The sequence below is a fragment of the Macaca mulatta genome, chromosome 2 (assembly GCF_049350105.2).
Source record: "Macaca mulatta isolate MMU2019108-1 chromosome 2, T2T-MMU8v2.0, whole genome shotgun sequence".
Lineage (NCBI taxonomy): Eukaryota > Metazoa > Chordata > Mammalia > Primates > Cercopithecidae > Macaca > Macaca mulatta.
Genome location: NC_133407.1, coordinates 54,460,172 through 54,480,860, shown reverse-complemented (window position 1 = coordinate 54,480,860; position 20,689 = coordinate 54,460,172). Strand labels below are relative to the sequence as shown.

At 40.4% G+C, this 20,689-nt stretch overlaps 1 protein-coding gene across 1 annotated transcript in view; it reads right to left on the bottom strand.

The window, feature by feature from the left end:
• Nucleotides 1-915: 915 nt before the first annotated feature.
• Nucleotides 916-20,689, bottom strand: part of MED12L (mediator complex subunit 12L) — a 337,419-nt gene continuing 317,645 nt past the window's right edge. Inside the window, exons 42-44 of the mRNA XM_015131808.3 lie at nt 17,573-17,695; nt 3,475-3,556; nt 916-1,143 (exon numbers count right to left, since the gene is read on the bottom strand). Of these exons, the coding sequence (XP_014987294.3) occupies nt 1,091-1,143; nt 3,475-3,556; nt 17,573-17,695 (258 nt within the window). The 3' untranslated portion in view covers nt 916-1,090. The remainder of the gene's footprint in view (nt 1,144-3,474; nt 3,557-17,572; nt 17,696-20,689) is intronic.

Here is a 20,689-nt window from a genome sequence, read left to right as displayed (position 1 = left end):
AAATACAGTATATGCAATACACAACCAAGACTGACACTGACAGTAATAATTAAATTCAAAATAGCAAATACTTACCATACAAAATAAACAGCAAATACACCTTGTATGAAAACCAGAGCCTTCTGGACTTTGGGGCCAGATTCTCTGGAAACATGTCAAGTGTGAGCACTGGAATCTCAAGCCAGCTGCTAGGGTTTTTCCCTTAAGGTGGCATAAGGTTCAGGAGAACCAAAACTGGCAACAAATAGTTGGATGATTCCACTGCAGTTCTTTCAGGCCTTTAGGATGTACATGTTGTACCTTCACAATGACTCTCGTCAATGATCTTGCCTCAAAACAAATTTGAGTACAGCTACTTCTAACAGGTTTCCGCACATCTTAGGGCGGCTCTCACAGGAACCCTGGTTTAGGTTCTCAGTTTAAGAAGTTTAAGTACTAAGCAACAATCTGTTTCAGCACCTTTTGACCACAACAAAAGCAAAGAAAAGTCCTACATAAATAAGAACAAAGTTTATAAAGTGCTTATGAGATTACAAACATTTCAAATTAGAGCAATGCAAATAAATGTCCATTTCACCATCACAGGTGAATGCAGAATAAATGGGTCACGTTTCTGTCAAGATCTGACATTCCTTTCAAATCAGTAGTTTGGTCCAGCAGAGTTTGGAAAATAAAATTAAAAAAAAACAAAACAAACAAACAAAAAAAAAACTTCATCATTAATGAATGAAATACATAAATACTTTAAGTCCATCATAATCCATTCTTTCTAGAAATGTGAGATTCAAAAAAAGCACCAATTTCAAAAGGTCTGCTAGCACACTCTTCCGGGAGTAGGCCTGCCTGCATGATTCACATTTGTAAACCTACTTTAAAGGTGAGTTCAACAAAATCAAACCACAACTTCTCCTTGGATTTTTGTTTAAACACCTTTTTTTGTGTGTATGTGTGTGAGATGTAGCATACAATATAGTAAAATGTCAAAGAAATGATAAAACAAAGGGACATTTTTAAGATGACTAATGCATTAAATTTGATTTTCTGTTTTTCAGTGCAAACATAAAACGTCATGTCTTCTCCTCTTGCAGATTCAGAAGTGTGAAGGATGCCCATACGGAGTCACTCCTTGCTGTGGCTGGTTGCCTAAGGAGAAAAATAAATTCAACCAAACTTAGATACAAAACTATTGCCCAGATAGCTGCTACCCTCTTGTCACTGCTCTCAGTACCAGCCGCAGGTACAGGGAAACAGAGTGGCCAGAGAGTACCATCCTTGTCCTGAAAAACCCTTGTGGTGGGATTCAAGTACCACCCCGCAGAGAGGCCAACTTTAGCTCACAGTCCACACTTGCCAATGCAATGCCACAGGTTTTAGTTTACTGGCCCATCCAAAGTATCTCCCTCTGAACTAAACTACTTGGTATTAACTTTCAAAAGGAGTACAGTAAAAGTTTCATAAAACATTGAAAGTTCTCAAAATGCTTATAAAAGTCAGCAATTCTGCTTTAACACATAATTGGTAAGAGAACATTAGATCGGAACTGGGCAGTTTTCTGCAAATGGCCATAAGATATGTACATCAGAACTGTGCAAGAGTATACGCAGGTGCAAAAGTGTGCGTGTGTGATGACTCAAGCATGTGCCCATGTAGACATGCATGCCTGCACATGCACACAGAAACAAGGAATGGTCAGTAGATACCAAAAAATGACACAGGCTTAGAAACAGCTACTGCTTGTTTAACTCTGGAGTATTCAATGGGGGCCCCATTCACATGGGCCACGCTCTCAAAGCAGCCCTCTGGAGTTGTGTGGTGAACAGCTCAGCCTAGTCACCACTCTTCAACAATGAAGTCTGGCGTAACTGCTTATCAGGCAGCCGAGTGTGTACCGTGGTTAAGAGGTGGGCTCTGGAAGGAGTGCTTCTGAGTTCAAGTCTCAGCTCTATTAGCTGAAAAACCTTGGGTAAATTAGTCAATGTCCCTGTTCTTCAGTTGTTTCCTCATCTGTAATGTGGGAACAGTAATAATATGTAATCTCACAGGGTGAGTTAAAGTAAATCAATACATGGAAAGTCCCAGTGCCTGGGTCCTAGAAAGTACTCCATAAATGATGGCTTTAACAAAAAGCTGAGCTCTGGTAGACAGGAAGTAAGAGTAGATATCTTCCCCCAAACAGGTGCCACTTTATAAAAATCCTAGGTACCTATTTCTAAACACTAGAAGAAAAAATCTGCCTTAAGATTATATTTTCTATAAGAATAAGGATTCTGGAATTAGTGAAACATAATGAGATTTTAATTACAAATGTCTTTTAATAAACCACATCCATTAAACAGCAAACAGTAGCTAGAAATGAAGATGTACTTGATTTAACTGACATTAAATGAGACCATAAGAGGAAAATCTTTTTAAAGAAGAAGAGGAAAAAAAATATTGGGTATGCGCTGGTAGAGTGCATATTACACTGAGGTGTAAAAGGTACATCCCCTCTGTCAGAAACCAAGCTGCCCCTCAGTAATTACATGACCTGTTTCCTTACAGTATCAGCAGGCTACCAGACCTGCACCACTGCCTTCACCACAAACTGCTCTTCACTCTGGTACCTCACAAGCACCTAATCCAAGACCCAGAGGAAACTGCTAGTCTCACTCATTGCACGGATGGAAAAACTACGTGACCCAGATAATGGCGGCCAAGCTGGCATCAAAATTTACGTCTCCTGACTTCCAGGCCAATATTCTTTGCATCACAGGAAGCTTGCTCCCATTTCTAAAAGGATTTCCTGTCCTATGACACCAGCACAGGGGTGATTCAATTCATGGGAGCACACTGCTGGCACTGAGATGAGGTATGATGAAATGGGCTATTGGTATATTCTCTAGAAAGGCAGCATATTAAAAAACAAACAAGCAAACAAACAAAAACACCACACCAGCACTACAGGCAAGATTACTAGGGAGAAAACACTGCCTCGCCATGCTGTCTATGATGTTACAGGGTTTGACTGAGGAGTCACTATCAGAAGGGCAGGAGGGTGCAGTGGTAAGAATATTCAGTCTGACAGTTTAGTGCTGGCCTCCCCGTGTCTGAAGATCTTTGGGAGACCAGCTAACTTTATTCATCTGTATAATTAAGGGCATTAGCTGATGCTCCCTGAACTCTCCAGCTTTAAACAAAGGACACCTTTGATTCCACAGGAGTCTCCGCAATGAGAAGAAACATTTCTAGGTTCTGGTGGAAGCAAAAAGAAAGTAGCTTCACTGAATTTGAGAAAAATTGGGGTTTTCCCAGGAAAGGAAGCATTCAAGCCAAAACCAAACCAAGACAGAATGAAAATACCTTGGGCTAAACCAAATACCATGAACACTGTACTGAGGAAGATGGTACCATCTTGGGAGAGCCGCCACTTTGTTTTGCTGGCTTATTTTTAATTTTCCAGGAGCCATCTGTTCCATGACACACAGGGGTACTTACTGGAAAGCTGCTTCTGGAGCTGCCGCACCAAGGCGGCCGTCTGCTGCTGCTGCTGGGTCTGCTGCAAGCCTTGCCTGGGAAACTGTAATGGCGACAGGAGAAAGGACAGAAATCATTCCATGGTGCCAATCACAGACAAGAACAAAGACTAACTTGTAGGGCCAGTCTGTAAGGTACTTCTCAACACTTCACGAAAAAAGGGCCATGACCAGTGTGTGTGGATTAATTTTCATCTACACCTTGTTGTACCTCTGGTGAGCATCAGAAGTACCCCATCTATTCAGGAACCCACACTCCAGGTTATTAGTTGGCATTTATTTGAAGAGCCCCAATGAAGAACTCCACACTACAGACGTAGCTCAGCAGTTCAAAGATCCTGGTCATCTCACCCTTTACCAGCTAGCTCATGAGGATCACGATATTAATATTGGCAAAATGAAAGCTCTCTGGTTGGAAGATTTGTTCAAGGACTACAGGCTGTGCCTTGCACGAATGGGAGAAAAGAATCTGGTGAGGCAGAGTGGTGCCCTAGGACTGGGGCTCATTTGGGACTATACCCTCCCCATGTGATGGAGGATGAAGGTTCGCTAATCCCACCCTCAGAGCCAAGGCCTGGGCAGGATGAGTGAGGCACTAACTTTAAGAAAGTGCTAATTCCCAGGGCCATGCAAATACAGGCTCTGTAGCAAGAATCAGGTTAGAGGCATAATATAGGCGGCCACATGCCCTGATTCTATCCACTAAGTTCATGCAAGAAATTGTGGTTATTCCAAAAGGGAAAAAATCAGCATCTACTAGAAGCAAAATTACTTTTGGTTAGAATCACTGGTAGTGCCAATTTACCTTTTTATCTTAATCTTCAAATTTCACACTATCGTTTTCTCCCTTTTCTTTCTTTCCCTTCTCTCCTCCTGGTCTGTCACTGGCATAAAGGGGGCGTTCTGACACAGGCACATACATCAGCACTGTGCTGGCTGTTTCCCATGTGCCCACCCTCCGTGTGCTCACCAGGCTGCCTGTGTGGAGAGCATCAACAAGGCTGGCCCCTCTGCCCTCCGACTTCTCGGTGGGGAGGGGGTGCTCCCAGGAGACTGGAGCACAGGCGCACAGTGAGGCTGGGAGGGAGCAGAGGGAAGTTTTGTTTTTGCCAATTTTCCTCCATGAGAATCTCTGCTGGCTGGACGCGCCCCACTCCAGGAAGGTTGCAGCTCCGGTCAGGTACCCTCCCCACCTCTCTCCCTTTCTTGTCCCACTGGGATTAGGGGCAGTCAGTGAGTGCGCCATCACCCATGGCTGGTTTTGCATACCTTTGTAATTCGTCTTTTGAAAAAGACTCCTCAGTTACCTAACGCAAGTACAACATCTATTTCCTCCTCAGAGCTTGCCAAGAATAGCCCAGGATTATAAGTACAGTTGCCAGATTTAGCAAATAAAAATACAGCATGTCCAGTTAAATGTGAATTTCAAATAAACGTTTTAGTTCCAAGCATGTCCCAAATATTGCACATGATAAATACTACATTTGGTGTAAGTATATTCCATGCAGTACTTGGGATATACACTGACATGTTATTCGTTGTTTACTTGAAACTCAAATTTAACTGGGAGCCATGTATTTTATCTGGCAATCCTATCTTATCCTCTATTTAGAGGGCATTACCAAGTTGATACTTTTAAAACTGAATATTTGGCATGACAGCCGGTTCAACTGTTTCTCTCCCACCAGACAGTGAGTGACTGAAGGACAAGGGCTTGGCCTATCTACTGATGTATCTGTAGTGTCCAGCCCTGCCAGGCACACAGCAGGTACTCAGTAGCAACTGATGGAATGACTAATTCTAAGAGCCTTCAATTCCCACAACTTTCCTAATAACAAGAAAGATCCACAAAACTAATGAACTATTTCCTCCACCAATGTTACTATTTTCCCCAATACAAATTAGAGAAGCAGCAGCTTGCCATTTTATTCCATTGCCCAAATCAAGGGTAAAAAATAAAAATCTTTCATTTATATGGAAATGTTAGTAAAGTAAGTATTCTTTTCTATTCAGTAGTTTTTATGCTTACTTGGGGAAACTACCTTATTTATTTAACAAAACCTTATATTGTACTACCAGGTACTGTTCCAGACATTCTATGTGTCTATTAGCATATTTAATGCTGACTCAGCTGTAACTGTCCTCAATCTCTTATCCAAAGTCCTAAGACAGATATGTGCTTTGGAATCTGAACATATGCAGTTTACTAAGAAACATTCCTAATATGCAGACCAGGCAAAATGTAGGACAGCACTCCATAATCAAGCATATTACATTTCTGTAGCAAGCACATGAATAATTATATCAGATAGGATAAATGAAAAGAGCCTCATGTCTATTCAGGTCAGCTTTTGCCACCAATGAGTTCATGTCAAATTTTCCTGTTCACTTCTGAGTGGTTAAGACTGCTGCCCCCAGAAAATGTTCCATATATCTATACATCTATCATCTTACAGACTTATTTCACTGCGGTAAACACATTTAAAATCTACTTTTAGCAATTCTGGAGTATACATTATTAACTATAGTTACCTTGCTATGCATTAGATCAACAAAACTTATCCCTGCTGTCTAAATGAAACTTTGGACCCTCTGACCAAACACTACATTCCCCTCAAGGCTATCCATGATTGAAAATATCAACTTCCAAATATTAACTTATTCGGAAATAATTACAGATTCTAAAAGGCTGTCTATAAAGATGTCTAAGCTGATTGAATAGCATATTGGGGTACATGGTGTATAAACATTCAACATTTATTCTTTCAACAAACACATAGCTGCCTTCTTTAGGTTCATTTAAAGCCTACTTCAAATAGAGTATTTCACAGAATAAAACACTGTGTGGTTGCCTCAGATACTACATTTTGCAGAGCCTAGGCAGTAATGTGTACACGTGTGTGCGTGTGTGTGTTGGGGAGTGCAAGGTGGTCTGAGGGTGGCTTAAGAGGCAGTACATAGTCAGAGGGCCTCAAATTGTGATCCAGGGATTCCTGGGAGAAGTCCCCAAGACTCTATCAGGTTACCTGCAAGCTCAAAACCATTTTCAAAATAATACTAAGACATTATTTGCTTTTTTCACTTATTTTCTGGTGCACATACATTACAGCTTTCCAGAGCCTACATAACATGTGCTATTACAACACCGAAGAAATTTTCAAAAATGTAAAACAGGCCAGGCACAGTGAGTCACACCTGTAATCCCAGCACTCTGAGAGGCCAAGGAGAGCAGACAGCTTGAGCCTCGGAGTTAGAGACCAGCCTGGGCAACATGGCAAATCGCCATCTCTACAAGCCAGGCATGGTGGTGCATGCCTGTAGTTCCAGCTACTTGGGAGGCTAATGTGGGAGAATCACTTGAGCCCAGGAGGTCAAGGCTGCAGTGAGTCGTGATTATACCACTGCATTCCAGCCTGGGTAACAAAGAAAGACCCTGTCTCAAAAAAAAGTAAAACCATGTCATTCTCAAATAACTTTATTTTGAAACATATGCCTATTTTTCATAAAAGCATGCTACTTTCAGTAACATGAGTTTATCTTTAGGTACTAAACATAACAATATTTGGTATTAACAATATTTTTGATTTCTAACATGGTAAATATTGATACACAAAAGCTCTTTGGGTCTGCAATAATTTTTGAACATGAAGGGATTCTGAGGCCAAGAAATTTGACCAACTTCCTTAAACTGACCAGAAATACATGGTCTATGTCTACAATCGTCTTACAGTGTTTCACCACATCTGCTTCCTCTTAAGGCCTCTGAATACAAATTTTAACTTGCTTTCACCTGTACATGCACAGGCAATAGGCCCCAGATGCAATTTCTCTGGGCTCCGGAGCACCTGCCACCAGGAGACGAGGGCTGCCTCCAACATCCTACAGAAGCCTCACCACTGAGCATTTCAATTCAAAATGAACCCCTCCTGTGAAGAACTGAACCCTGTATGTGGCTGAGGAAGCACAAAATCACTGGCAGAAATTGAAAGGATTATCCTCCTGGGACTCCTTTCTAAACTTCCTGAATTAGAATTTCTGTAGCTAATGTGCTAGAAATCTGAATTTCAAAATGGCTCCCCCAGGTGGTTCATGTGCTTGGTGAGATTTTGGAATCATCACTGCGGTGGGAGTTGAATTTTTAATTTACCAAAACAGGTCAATAAATAGGTTCAGTGAGGTGCAACTAGAGGTCCCCCAAATCATAATCTATGTATGTTTTGCATTCCCTGTTCAAATGTGAGAAATGAAGTGGAAAAGATTCTTTTGGTCCATATCCATACAGGAGATGATCTCTCCCCTCTGTGCCTTTGCAGATGTTCATCCCTTCTCCTGGAATACACTTCCTCCCCACTTCATTCCACTCTACCCTTCCCATAAATCTACTCATCCTTCAAAGATCAGCTGAAGTTATCATCCATTCCCTCATGCATTTAAAGAGTGAATCACTGCTTTTGTACCCTTAGTACTGTGTAAATGTCTCCATTAGCAAACATACGGTTTAACATGATTGCTTCTCTCTCTAGGATTCTGGATTTTTATTTCTCAGAGGCAGAAGCCGTGTCATGCTCCTGCTGTAACCACAAGACCAAATAGCCAGCTTAATACCGTCAGGTGTAACTAATCAACATGGCATACCCACTCTCCAGGAAATACCATTGTTTGCTGAATTAAAAAAAAACACACACACAAAACAAAAACAAAAATGTATTTACTGTAGTTCCCAGGTACTTGGAAGGCTGAGGTGGAAGGATCACTTGAGCCTAAGAGTTTGAGGCTGCAGTGAGCCATGATCACACCACTGCACCCCAGCCTGGCTGACGGAGTGAGACTCTGTCTCTAAAATAAATTAAAATTAAAATTCTGAAAATGTCTTTTGATGTATTTTTACTTTTATTCAATAACATTTACTTCTTCTGCTCAATCACGAGAGGTAAAAATGTGCTGCTAATTAGTAATTTCTATTTAAATAAACATCATTTAAATATTTTTTGTCTTAAAACTTGAGCTTGCCCCATCAGCAGAAGCATATACTGACAAGATCAGCCACAGGACTGATGCAGTGATGGACCTGCTGATGCTCAGATGGTCTGGACACCTTGCCTCCTGAATTGTGTTTTTCCTTTCTTATGGATAATGTGTGATTTTAACAAAGGTTTTTTTCATTGCTTTGACATCCAACAAATGAGTCATTCAACAAATATTTATCAAAATCCAGGCAATCTTCTGGGTTCCAAGGGCACCAAACTGAGTAAAATACATCCCTTCCCTTATGACAGTTATGAGGTTTTTGTTGTGACCACTCCATTTGTTAGCAAAAGAACAAAGCAGCAAGGCAACATTTATTTTAAAACTGTACTACCAACTGACGGAGTCCACAGATTCCTCCGATGAATGAAGCATGGTCGTCCATCAGTACAAGCGGCAGCGGAGGAACAACAATGTATAGGGGCCTCCACCGAGCACCTGGGAAAAACTTGTGCATGCACTCAGCTACATCTCCACCCTCACAGGGCAGCACACTCTCAGTCTACACTCTCAGACAGGGCTAGCAGCTGATGTGTTTCAGAATTTGTTGTGTGTTTATTTTCAAGGTAACTAGTAACTTGCATAGAGTCATCTTTTTTTATTTTGAGGCAGAGTTTTGCTCTATTGCTCAGGTTACAATGCAGTGGCACGATCTCGGCTCACTGCAAGCTCCGCCTCCCAGGTTCACGCCATTCTCCTGCCTCAGCCTCCCAAGTAGCTGCGACTACAGGCGCCCATCATCACGCCCGGCTAATTTTTTGTATTTTTAGTAGAGACGGAGTTTCACCGTGTTAGCCAGGATGGTCTCTATCTCCTGACTTCGTGATCCGCCCGCCTCCGCCTCCCAAAGTGCTGGGATTACAGGCGTGAGCCACCGTGTCCGGCAGAGTCATCTTTTAAAATCTGTACACAGTTTAGTAAGAAAAAAGTACTATATCAAATATATTGGCTATGCAGTTACCAGAAATCTCCTGATATTTCTTCCCCAACCTCTTTCTATAAATGTTACTTCTTCTTTTCCTTCCAAAAGAAAAAAAAAAATTCCAAATTCATGCAAAGGAAGGCAACGTTGCTCAATGTTCTCTGGACCTAATTTCTTCTACTTCAAAAGGAGAATCATATTATCTGTACATGCTACTTCCTAATTCCAGAGGCAGTTTGAAAAAATATCTCAACTTCTCTGAATGGAACAAATGAATTTATTGAGGAAGAGTAAAGGACAATTTCACAAGTGATCACTGACTAAAATTTAATATAATTAAGTAACGATTGCTACCATTATGCCTATTTTTAAAAGGCAAATATTCAATATAATATGAAACGGACCCAAGGATCGGGCGATGTGAAAAGCCAACTATTTAAAGCTTTCTGTTAGCATATTTTTTTAAGTCACCTAACTAAGACAACATGAGTTTAAGATGAAAGGAAATGATGCAGTAGGATGGTGTTGACATTATTTTCTTAACACCGGAAGGAGTTTTAAAGAAAAGATTATGGTCTGTCAACATATTTAGTTAAGAGTTAATTTAATCATAACAACACATAAGGATTAAAAATATTTTTCTAGTCAAGAACTATAATTTAGGCCAAAATCAGACATGCCAAATATATTTTCCCAGCAAGGGCACCATGTCTTTATTTCCACATGTTTTTCCTTCACAGAATACAAGCAACTTAAGTAAGTAAATGACAACGCAGGCATTGATATTAAGTCCAGGACAGATTTAATTTGTAAACATAGGCTTTTCTTAGTCCTTCTTGCTCTTTTCACAGAAAAACTGTTTTCTGGTGACATGTTTTAAAGAAGCACTCATTTCTGTCCTGAGTCACTTTTTACAAGTTGTTAACTTCTTACTAAGTTTTTAAAGTGATTTTTTACAGCCAAAACCAAGGGATGATCATTGTCCCACACATCCCAGCTGATGCCGTCAATCAGCAAAGAGATGAACAAAATAGTCAAAAAGCAATGAATTCATTCTGCACATGTACCCCAGAATTTAAAGTATAAAAAAAACATAGCTGGGCATGGTGGTAGGCACCTATAATCCCAGCTACTTGGGAGGCTGAGGCAGAAGAATTGCTTCAACCGGGGAGGCGGAGGTTTCAGTGAGCCGAGATCACACCACTGCACTCCAGCCTCGGTGACAGAGGAAGACTCCGTCTCAAAAAAAAAATATATATATATATTTTATGATCTCCTAGAATGCATTAAAATAGAATGGACTTGTGCAAAAGCTAAAAAAAAAAAAGAACTAGTTCTGTTCCTCTTACAACAGCAACAAAAGAACAAAAAATATATATTTTCATTAATTCTAAACAAAACTTGAATTCCAACTCTAAAAAAAATTAACATTCAATTTTCTTTTCGTTTTAAAAAAAAAAAAAAGAGCAATGAATCAAATCCTACTGCCTTCAACATCTGCCACATTCAGCCTCCTCCATCAAGGCTTCCCAAACTTCTCTCACCTTCTGACCTTTTATTATTTCAGTTGAATTATGCTCCCTAAAAAAGACATGTTGGAGTCCTAACACCCAGTACCTCAGAATGTGACCTTATTTAGAAACAGGGTCTTTACAGTGGTAATCAAGCTGAAATTAGGTAATTAGGATGGGACCTAAACCAATATGACTGATGTCCTTATAAAAAGTGGAAATTTATAAGGACTGGTGTCCTTATAAAAAGTAGACACGTATATGCACAGTGAGAATGCCTGTGAAGGTGAAGGCAAAGCTCAGGGTGCTGCTTCTACGGGCTGAGTGATGCCAAAGAGTCCCAGCAAGCCACCAAAAGCTGGAGGAGAGGCATGGAACAGATTCTCTCTCACAGTCCTCAGAGGAAACCAACTCTGCAGACACCTTGATCTTGGGCCTCTGGTCTCCAAAACAGACAATACATTTCTGTTGTTGAAGACATCCAGTTTGTGTACTTTGTTAGGGAGTTCTAGCAAACTAATACAATGCTTTCAGCTCTTCTATCAAAAATTCAGCAACTGTAAACCACTTTCCACAGGCAGTGCTGCCATTGAGCCACTTCCTATGATTCTAAGTCCTCTAGTGGCAGGAAGCGATGTTTCACCGGCATGCTCCATAACATCTGGCAGGGTGCTGGTCTCTACCACACATACCATGACTGCAATGACTTCTGCACTACCCTAAGAAAAAAGCATTTATTGAATTCAACTGTGAATGTCATCAGATAGCAGGAGGACAAGTCATGGGATGGGTGGCAATGTGTTACCATTACCACTTCTGCTTTGATACAGCATGAATCAGAACCCCGAAACAGGAAGAGTTCACTTATCTTCAACAGCTACCTTACCACCCTCTTCTCTAACAAAGAAAAAAACAAAGAATAGATAGCTTTGGCTACTACCAAGAACTGAATCTGCTGGAGATGTTTATAAAATATAAATAAATATATTTATAATACATATAATGTATCTTAGTGGAACTATTAAGAAAAAGAAAAATACCAAAAGATAAAAGGAAATATAAAATTTTTCTTGCCAGGCATGGTGGCTCACGCCTATAATCTCAGCACTTTGGGAGGCCCAGGCAGGTGGATCACCTGAGGTCAGGAGTTCAAGACGCCTGGCCAACATAGTGAAACCCCATCTCTACTAAAAATACAAAAATTAGCCGAGTGTGGTGATGGTGCGTGCCTGTAATCTCAGTTTCTTGGGAGGCTGAGGCACAAGAACTGCTGGAACCCGGGAAGTGGAGGTTGCAGTGAGCCAAGATTGCGCCACTGCACTCCAGCCTGGGCGAGAGAGCAACACTGTCTCCAAAACAAACAAACAAACAACAACAAAAAAAACAAAATAAAAAAACACAGCAAAGCACAGGAAGAAGCATGACTGGAAAACTGGTGACAAAGAAATTTGGGGAAGAGGTATGTGGATGAATCTGAGTGGTTGAAAACTGTTAAGATATTTGTATCCCATGTGAGTGCTCACCAATGGATGACCTCAGCAGAGGAAGATTTTAATAATCAAGTGGATAGGATGACCCATCCTATGGACACCACTCAGCCTCTTTCCCCAGCCACCCCTGTCATTCCCCAATGGGCCCATGAACAAAGTGGCCACGGTGGCAGGGATGGAGGTTACGCACAGGCTCAGCAACATGGACTTCCACTCACAAAAGATGACCTGGCTACGGCCACCACTGAGTGCCCAATTTGCCAACAGCAGAGACCAATACTGAGCCCACGATATGCCACCATTCCTCAGGATGATCAGCCAGCTACATGGTGGCAGGTTGATTATATTGGACTTCTTCCATCACGGAAATGGCAGAGGTTTGTCCTCACTGGAAGACACTTACTCTGGATGTGGGTTTGCCTATCTTGAATGCAACGCGTCTGCCAAGACTACCATCCATGGACTCACAGAACACCTTATCCACCATCATGGTATTCCACACAGCACTGCCTCTGACTAAGGCATTGACTTTATAGCTAAAGAAGTGCAGCAGTGGGCTCACGCTCATGGAATTCACTGGTCTTACCATGTTCCCCATCATCCTGAAGCAGCTGGATTGATAGAACGATGGAATGGCCTTTTGAAGTTACAATTACAATGCCAACTAGGTGACAATACTTTGCAGGGCTGGGGCAAAGTTCTCCAGAAGGCCATGTATGCTGGGAATCAGCATCCAATATATAGTACTGTTTCTCCCATAGCCAGGATTCACAAGTCCAGGAATCAAGGGGTGGAAGTGGAAGTGGCACCACTCACCATCACCCCTAGTGATCCACTAGCAAAATTTTTGCTTCCTGTTCCCACAACATTACGTTCTGCTGGCCTAGAGGTCCTAGTTTCAGAGGGAGGAACACTGCCACTAGGAATGCAATGATTCCATTAAACTGGAAGTTAAGATTGCCACCTGGACACCTTGGGCTCCTCCTGCCTTTAAGCCAACAGGCTAAGAAGGGAGTTATAGTGTTGGCTGAGGTGACTGACCTAGACTATCAAGATGAAATCAGTCTACTACTTCACAACGGAGGTAAGGAAGAGTATTCATGGAATATAGGAGATCCATAAGGGCGTCTCTTAGTGTTACCATGCTCTGTGATTAAGATCAATGGGAAACTACAATAGCTCAATCCAGACAGGACTACAAATGATCCAGACCCCTCAGGGATGAAGGTTTGGGTCACTCAACCAGGAAAAAAAAAAAACAACCTGCTGAGGTGCTTGCTGAAGGCAAAGGGAAAACAGAATGGGTAGTAGAAGAAGGTAGTCATCAATACTGGCTATGACCACGTGACCAGTGGCAGAAAAGAGGACTGTAACTGTCATGAGCACTTCCTCCTTTTGTTAAAAACATGTTTGTGCAGCTGTACACTTGTACTATCTTAATTTTATTTCCTTTTCCTTTATCATGTGACACAGGATTTATGGACTTCATATCAGCATTTAAGTATTGTTAACTTTATATAATAGTATTTGGGTTGGGAATTAGTGTGTTTTCGGTTGTACGAAGGACAGTTGTATTATGTTAGCTGTAATTATGACCTTACTATTGTCTTTATTTGAAGATTATGTCTGATCTCAGGAGATGTGTATGGGCTCAAGATGACAAGGGGTGGGCTTGTGATGGTTAATACTGAGTGTCAACTTGATTAGATTGAAGGATGCAAAGTATTGTTCCTGGGTGTGTCTGAGGGTATTGCCCAAGGAGATTAACATTTGAGTCACCGGGCTGGGGAAGGCAGACCCACCCTTAATCTGGTGGGCACCATCTAATCAGCTGCCAGCGAATATAAAGCAGGCAGAAAAACATGAACAGGAGAGACCAGCCTAGCCTCCCAGCCTACATCTTTCTCCCGTATTGGATGCTTCCTGCCCTCAAACACTGGACTCCCACGTTCTTCAGTTTTGGAACTCGGAGTGGCTCTACTTGCTCCTCAGCCTGCAGATGGCCTATTGTGGGACCTTGTGGTTGTGTGAGTTAATACTTAACAAATTCCCCTTTATATATATGTATCTATTCCATGAGTTCTGTCCTTCTAGAGAACCCTAATACATATACCAACTGCTAAATGCAGAAACATAAGAGTTAGAAAATCACCATTTTGTACCCATTACAGAGTAAGAACTAGTACTTGGTAGTATAACAGGGCAACAATAGTTTACAATAATTTACTATATGTCACAAAATCACTAAAAGAGTAGAAATGGAATACAAAGAAGCACAAAGCAATACAAACTAATGCAAAGAAATGAGAAATGCTTGAGGCGATGGGTACCCCAATTACCCCGATTTGATCATTATACATTGAAAGCTTGTATCAAAATCTCACCTGTACCACATATGTACAAATATTATGTATCCATAATTAAAAATAAAAGAATTAAAACTTAAAAAAAGAAAATAATTTTTCCACAGCCATACTAAAAATGAATTTAGGCAAGAATAATTTAATAGATGCTAACAGTAGTGTGTGAAGATTTGATGATTAATGACAGATTTATCAAACTATTCTCATAAATTATTAATTACAAAGGGAAAATAATAAGTTCACAGTGGGGAGATCTATCAGACACAAGACACACAAAAGGATTAAAGTAACATCACCAACAATGTATATCCTAATGCCATACACTGAAAAGGACACAATGGCACCTCTAATACTGTTGCCAAAAGTGTATAATCTGAATCTAATCATGATTAACCTAGGCAGATAAATCTAATTGAGTAGCATTCTACAAAATAAACATTCCATACACCCTAAAAATGTCAACTTCATGAAGACAAAAAGGCAGCTTTGGAGTTGGTCTAGATGAAGGTGAGTAAAAAGACATGAAAGCTAAATGCAAACTGTGATGATCCTGAACTAGGGGGGAAAAATCAATGCAATAAAGAGCATTAATTAGTCTACTTGCAAAAGAGTTATACGTTATAAAGCATTGTAGTTATGTTCAGTTTCCTAATTTTAATAATAATACCCAGTTTTTAGAAGAGAATATCCTTGTTCTTGGAAACAAGAACAAGCTAAAGTACTTAGGGGTAAAGAGGCACATGTAAATGGCGGTAGGTGGGGAGAGTGAAAGAATAATAAAGCAAATGTGACAAAATGTTAAGAATTAGTAAATCTGGGTAAAGGGCTTGGGGAAATTATTTGTACTATTCTTGCAACTTTTCTGTCGTTTGAAATTATTTCAAAATAAAAAGTTATATCTTGTTCTTGTATGGGACACTAGACTCAGCTAACAGTGTTGCATCCTTCTACAACATTTGCTAAGTAACAGTCAGCCAGTTCCTGCTGATACACATCAGATAAGTAGGCAGTCAGTGCAGTTTTACATACTACCTCTACTTTAAAAAGGTTTTCTGAAGTAGATTGCAATAAATGTCACAAACATATATATGTCACAAACATACATATATATATATATATATTTTAATCAGAGCTGTAAAACTAGATCCATAATTAAAAAGAATTAACTTAAAAATTAAAAGAATTAACTTAAAAATGGGGAAGAGGCCGGGTGTGGTGGCTCACGCCTGTAATCCCAGCACTTTGGGAGGCCAAGGAGGATGGATCACCTGAGGTCATGAATTCAAGACCACAGTCTGGCCAACATGGTGAAACCCCATCTCTACTAAAATTACAAAAATTAGCTGGGTATGGTGACAGGTTCCTGTAATCCCAGCTATTTGGGAGACTGAGGCAGGAGAATTGCTTGAACCTAGGAGGCGGAGGTTGCAGTGACCTGAGATTGCACCACTGCACTCCAGCTTGAGTGACAGAGTGAGATTCTGTCTTAAAAGAAAAAAAAAAAGAAAAGAAAGAAAAAAAAAGGGCTGGGGGGTGGGGGGCATGGAACAAACTGGCTCAGGCAGAATTTGTTAAATGTACTATGGATACCCTATTCCAGTGGACCATGTTCTGGTCAATAAGTTGTCCGATTTGGACACAGTTCTTTAACCACCTAATTCTACTCTGATCCCTCCTCATGTACTATGGCTACATCCTGTTGTTCCCCCTTTTCTACAAGTTGTGAAACCATTCAGTTTAAAAATCCTGTGCTGAAGGCAGTCTACACTAATGTTTCCCAAAATGTGAGATGTGCGCTAAGCCAGCTCGCCGTAGGTAGGGCTCATTCATGCAATTCACATTGCTCAGTTGAATGGAGATTCCCTTCTAAATTCTTTTTGTATTTACTTTCACAGGTATTTCCAATATGTGGCAAGTGATAATAATTACAGATGGTAGTGATAAAATGCTTCTTTGAAAAATACATTTATTTAAGCAAATAGAATAAGATGACAGTTTAAAAAAGTAATTAATGAAACAGGAATATGGCATCGCAAAAGTAAATGCTGTTGAAAATGACTAAGGTTTAGAAAACTTTGATGGCTATACATAACATAACTTTTTTTTTTCTTTTGAGACAGAATCTCACTCTGTCACCCAAGCTGGAGTGCAGTGGTGTGATCTCAGCTCACTGCAACCTCCGCCTCCCAGGTTCAAGCAATTCTCCTGCCTCAGCCTCCCAAATAGCTGGGATTACAGGCGCCTGTCACCACGCCCATATGAAGCTAGAGAAGTGAACTATCCAACTGTGAGTTACATGAAAATTCTTGCAGCAAGTGCTAACTCACTGAAAAACAATTTCTTATTGAAGATAATAGATAATATTTTAGAAAGCACACCCATGGTTTTTGAGATTATAGTAAAAAAGTACAGTAAGATAACCTTTTAAACATACACAGTAAATCATCATTTTAACATTGTTTAGGAAAAAAAGCGTCTCGATGTAAAAATTTTTGTCTGTGGAATAGTCTAAACAACGTTGAAGAAGAATAATGGTATAACCTACTGAATCCCAAATATTTACTTGTATCTTCCTATGAAAATAAATATACCAGCTACAACGACAACAAAATTCTGGTAAAGTTCTAGGAAAAAATTGCTAGGGTATGTTTAGGCTATGTTGATTCTTAACAATCTTATGAACATGAAGAATGCAATCTGCCTTTAAAGAAGAAACCCACATGTCTGATTCCAAAACACCAGGCCTTACCAAGGGCTGCTGGGGCTGCATTGCTTGGAGACCAAGGGTCTGACTCTGCGGCTGCGAGGACTGCTGGGGCTGGGGAGGCTGCTGGGGCTGCTGGGGCTGCTGGGGCTGCTGGGGCTGCTGCATCTGGAAAGAGGGTAAAAAGGTTATACACTTAAAAGAAGCTAACAGCACTGCTGAATCTGTTTCCCCCATATACCTTTTATCTTTTTATGTTGTAGTAAAAACAATATATACCTGCCTGCAGCATCTCTACTTTGCTGAACCTCATTCATCCTTTTGAGGGCAAGACCTAAACATGCTCATCCATGAAGCCTTCTAGGACCACCCCAACCCCATAGATCTCTTCCTGTGGCAGTCAGTATTGCTGTCTATACCACGCTGCGCTGTCTGGGGCCATCCTTTCTGCTTACTGTTTTAATTCCTTTCATGTTATTTGTCCTTCCACATGTTTTATCCCTTCTTACACTACAGGTTGGACAGGGACTGCTCAGTAGTAATCTTCTCATTCCTTATGATATCTGGCAGAATTCTTATAGCTCCCCCCCTCCCCAAAAGGAAGATGCAGACTAGTTGCCATGAGACCTTCTGGAATAATTTACATCATAAATTCAGAAATCATGTCAGTAACAGGGTTGGCTCAAACACACAGCTCTTGGGAAATGCTTCCAAGTCACAGAAGAAGCACAGACCAGACATCCACCAGGTGGGACACAGAGGAGAGAAAAATATTAATAGTTGTTTTGTCTCAATGACCTTTAAAATTTCCTCCACCCAAACACTTCATCCTGATAATGATGACAGTCTAGACATTTCTTCATCTTTTGCACTTTTCTAACTTGGTTTGCATACTATCCCCTCAATTATTGGTCTTCTTTACAGCCAAGTAATAAATAGTTATTGCCATATGGCATTTCTCATTAAGTGACAACACTCATGGATCTGGAATCCTAGCAGAGGTCTGGGGAGCATGATCCCAACAAGAACAATGCAAGTTGGACCAAAATCACAATGATTGCAGTATGATTCTCCAGTTAGTCCTCTAGAATCTCTTCTAAGAAAAACTAATGCAACTTCATCATTATTAACTTTTTCCTTTACAGAGGTGGCCAGTCACCAAAAAAGAAGTACAAAGTATAATCCTGATGTAGAAGCAAATCACTTTTCTCCAGGGAAGAATGTGTTGATGACGAAAAAATTACCAGAAGGACATCTTATGCTAATTAGGATAAAAAGTACACATGGTTCAATAAGAAAAGGCTTTCCATATTTGCAGCCTTGAAAAACACCAACACAAGATTTAAAACTGGTAGGTAAACAATGTGGTAACTTTCCTCAGTGATTTGGAAATGAGAAATTCTAAACTAGAGCAAAATATAAATTATCAATCCTAAAAAATTCTGAAACATAGCCTCAGATCTTAGAAAAAATGATTTAAGAAAGTGAGTACTAATAGTTATATTAATAATATTAGCCATAACATTAATCGTAAAATTATCAAATGAGTGGTTTACTTGAATATTCTTATTTAATCCTTTCTACACATTTAAGAGATAGGTACTACAAATATTTTCATGACAAAACAGGATTAGAGGGCTTTTACCATTGGAAACAACATCTGTACAATGATTGAGATTACTATCTGTAGGCCATACTCTCCTAATTGGTGTTATGAATTTTGTGATATAACTTTTTTCTTTTACATTTTTAACAGGTCACAAATTGGGATGGAACTAATGACATCTTACTACATCTTACTACTAATGGCATCTTATAATTGGGAAGCCCAGTTCCAGAGTGTGTGTTGGCTTTTGCCTGTTACCTGGGCACTACCAACCAGAATTGTGTGGATCACACTAAATTCAGACTCAAACCCACCTGAGCTTGTGGTTCAAATGCTCAGGGGAGATATTTGTTTCTCCCCTCTATCCAGTCTCAAGGATAAGACAAGCTCCTTTGTGTCCCTTTCTGCATGGCAGGTTTGCTTCTCACTGACCTCATACTGAGATGAGAGTACAGCCCTTGGGCACTCCAGCTGTAGTAGACTCCTCATTTTTGGTGTTCTGTTGTTAGTAGTATATAAAGTAAGAGTGTATCTCAAGTTGGACTACTGATAAGATGAGAGCCCACTGTACAGTCTCCTTAGGAAATCTCCAATCCAATAACATAGGACAAGCTTGTTAATATTAAAGACAAATGACACAGGTAAACAACATAATGGCCTATATTTTTTAAATAAGCAAGTCAGAAACAAGAACATATTACAGAAGCTGGGTGTGGTGGCTCGTGCCTGTAATCCCAGCACTTTGAGAGGCCGAGGTGGGCGGATCACTTGAGGTCAGGGGTTTGAGACCAGTCTGGCCAACATGGTAAAATCCTGTCTCTACTAAAAACACACAAAAAAATTAGCCGGGTGTGGTGGCAGGAGCCTGTAATCCTAGCTACTCAGGAGGCTGAGGCAGGAGAATCGCTTGAACCCAGGAGGCGGAGGTTGCAGTGAGCCGAGATCCCAACACTGCACTCCAGCCCGGGCAACAGAGGGAGCCTCCATCTCAAGAAAAAACAAAAATGTATCAAGGGCAAGAACCCTTTATCTAAGTGACTTAAAATGTACATCAAATAAGTGAATGACAGTTCTCTGGATTCTAACAGAGACAAGATGAAATATTCTTTGAAACAGTCTATGTTCCTCCCATTTCAGAGGTTTATCAGACCAGAGGTGTTATAGAAATGTTTTTAGATTGCAGAATGCTCTAGGAATCTGGATGGCTCAGTTTTTTGTTTTCACATGTATGAAACTTAAAAAAAATTTGCATGGCTCCTACTTAAACAGAGGCTGGGTAAGCTGAGGCTAACTCTATAAAAGGCATCCGTCTGCCCTCCCAAATCTTTGTGAAATGGGAAGAATGTTCTGCAAAACGTACTCTTCTGCCCATAACCTGGTAGATACATGGAGAAAATAAAATTCTTGCCAAGTTGTAACTAAATTGTACCAATGTACCTAGCATCAAATACACAGGGCTCCTTAGAATTTGGCAACTGACGTCTACAGTGTTTTTCATTTTTTGACTGTTGCATATTTGCACTGTCTGAAGGATGATGGCATTGCCCTCATCTCCC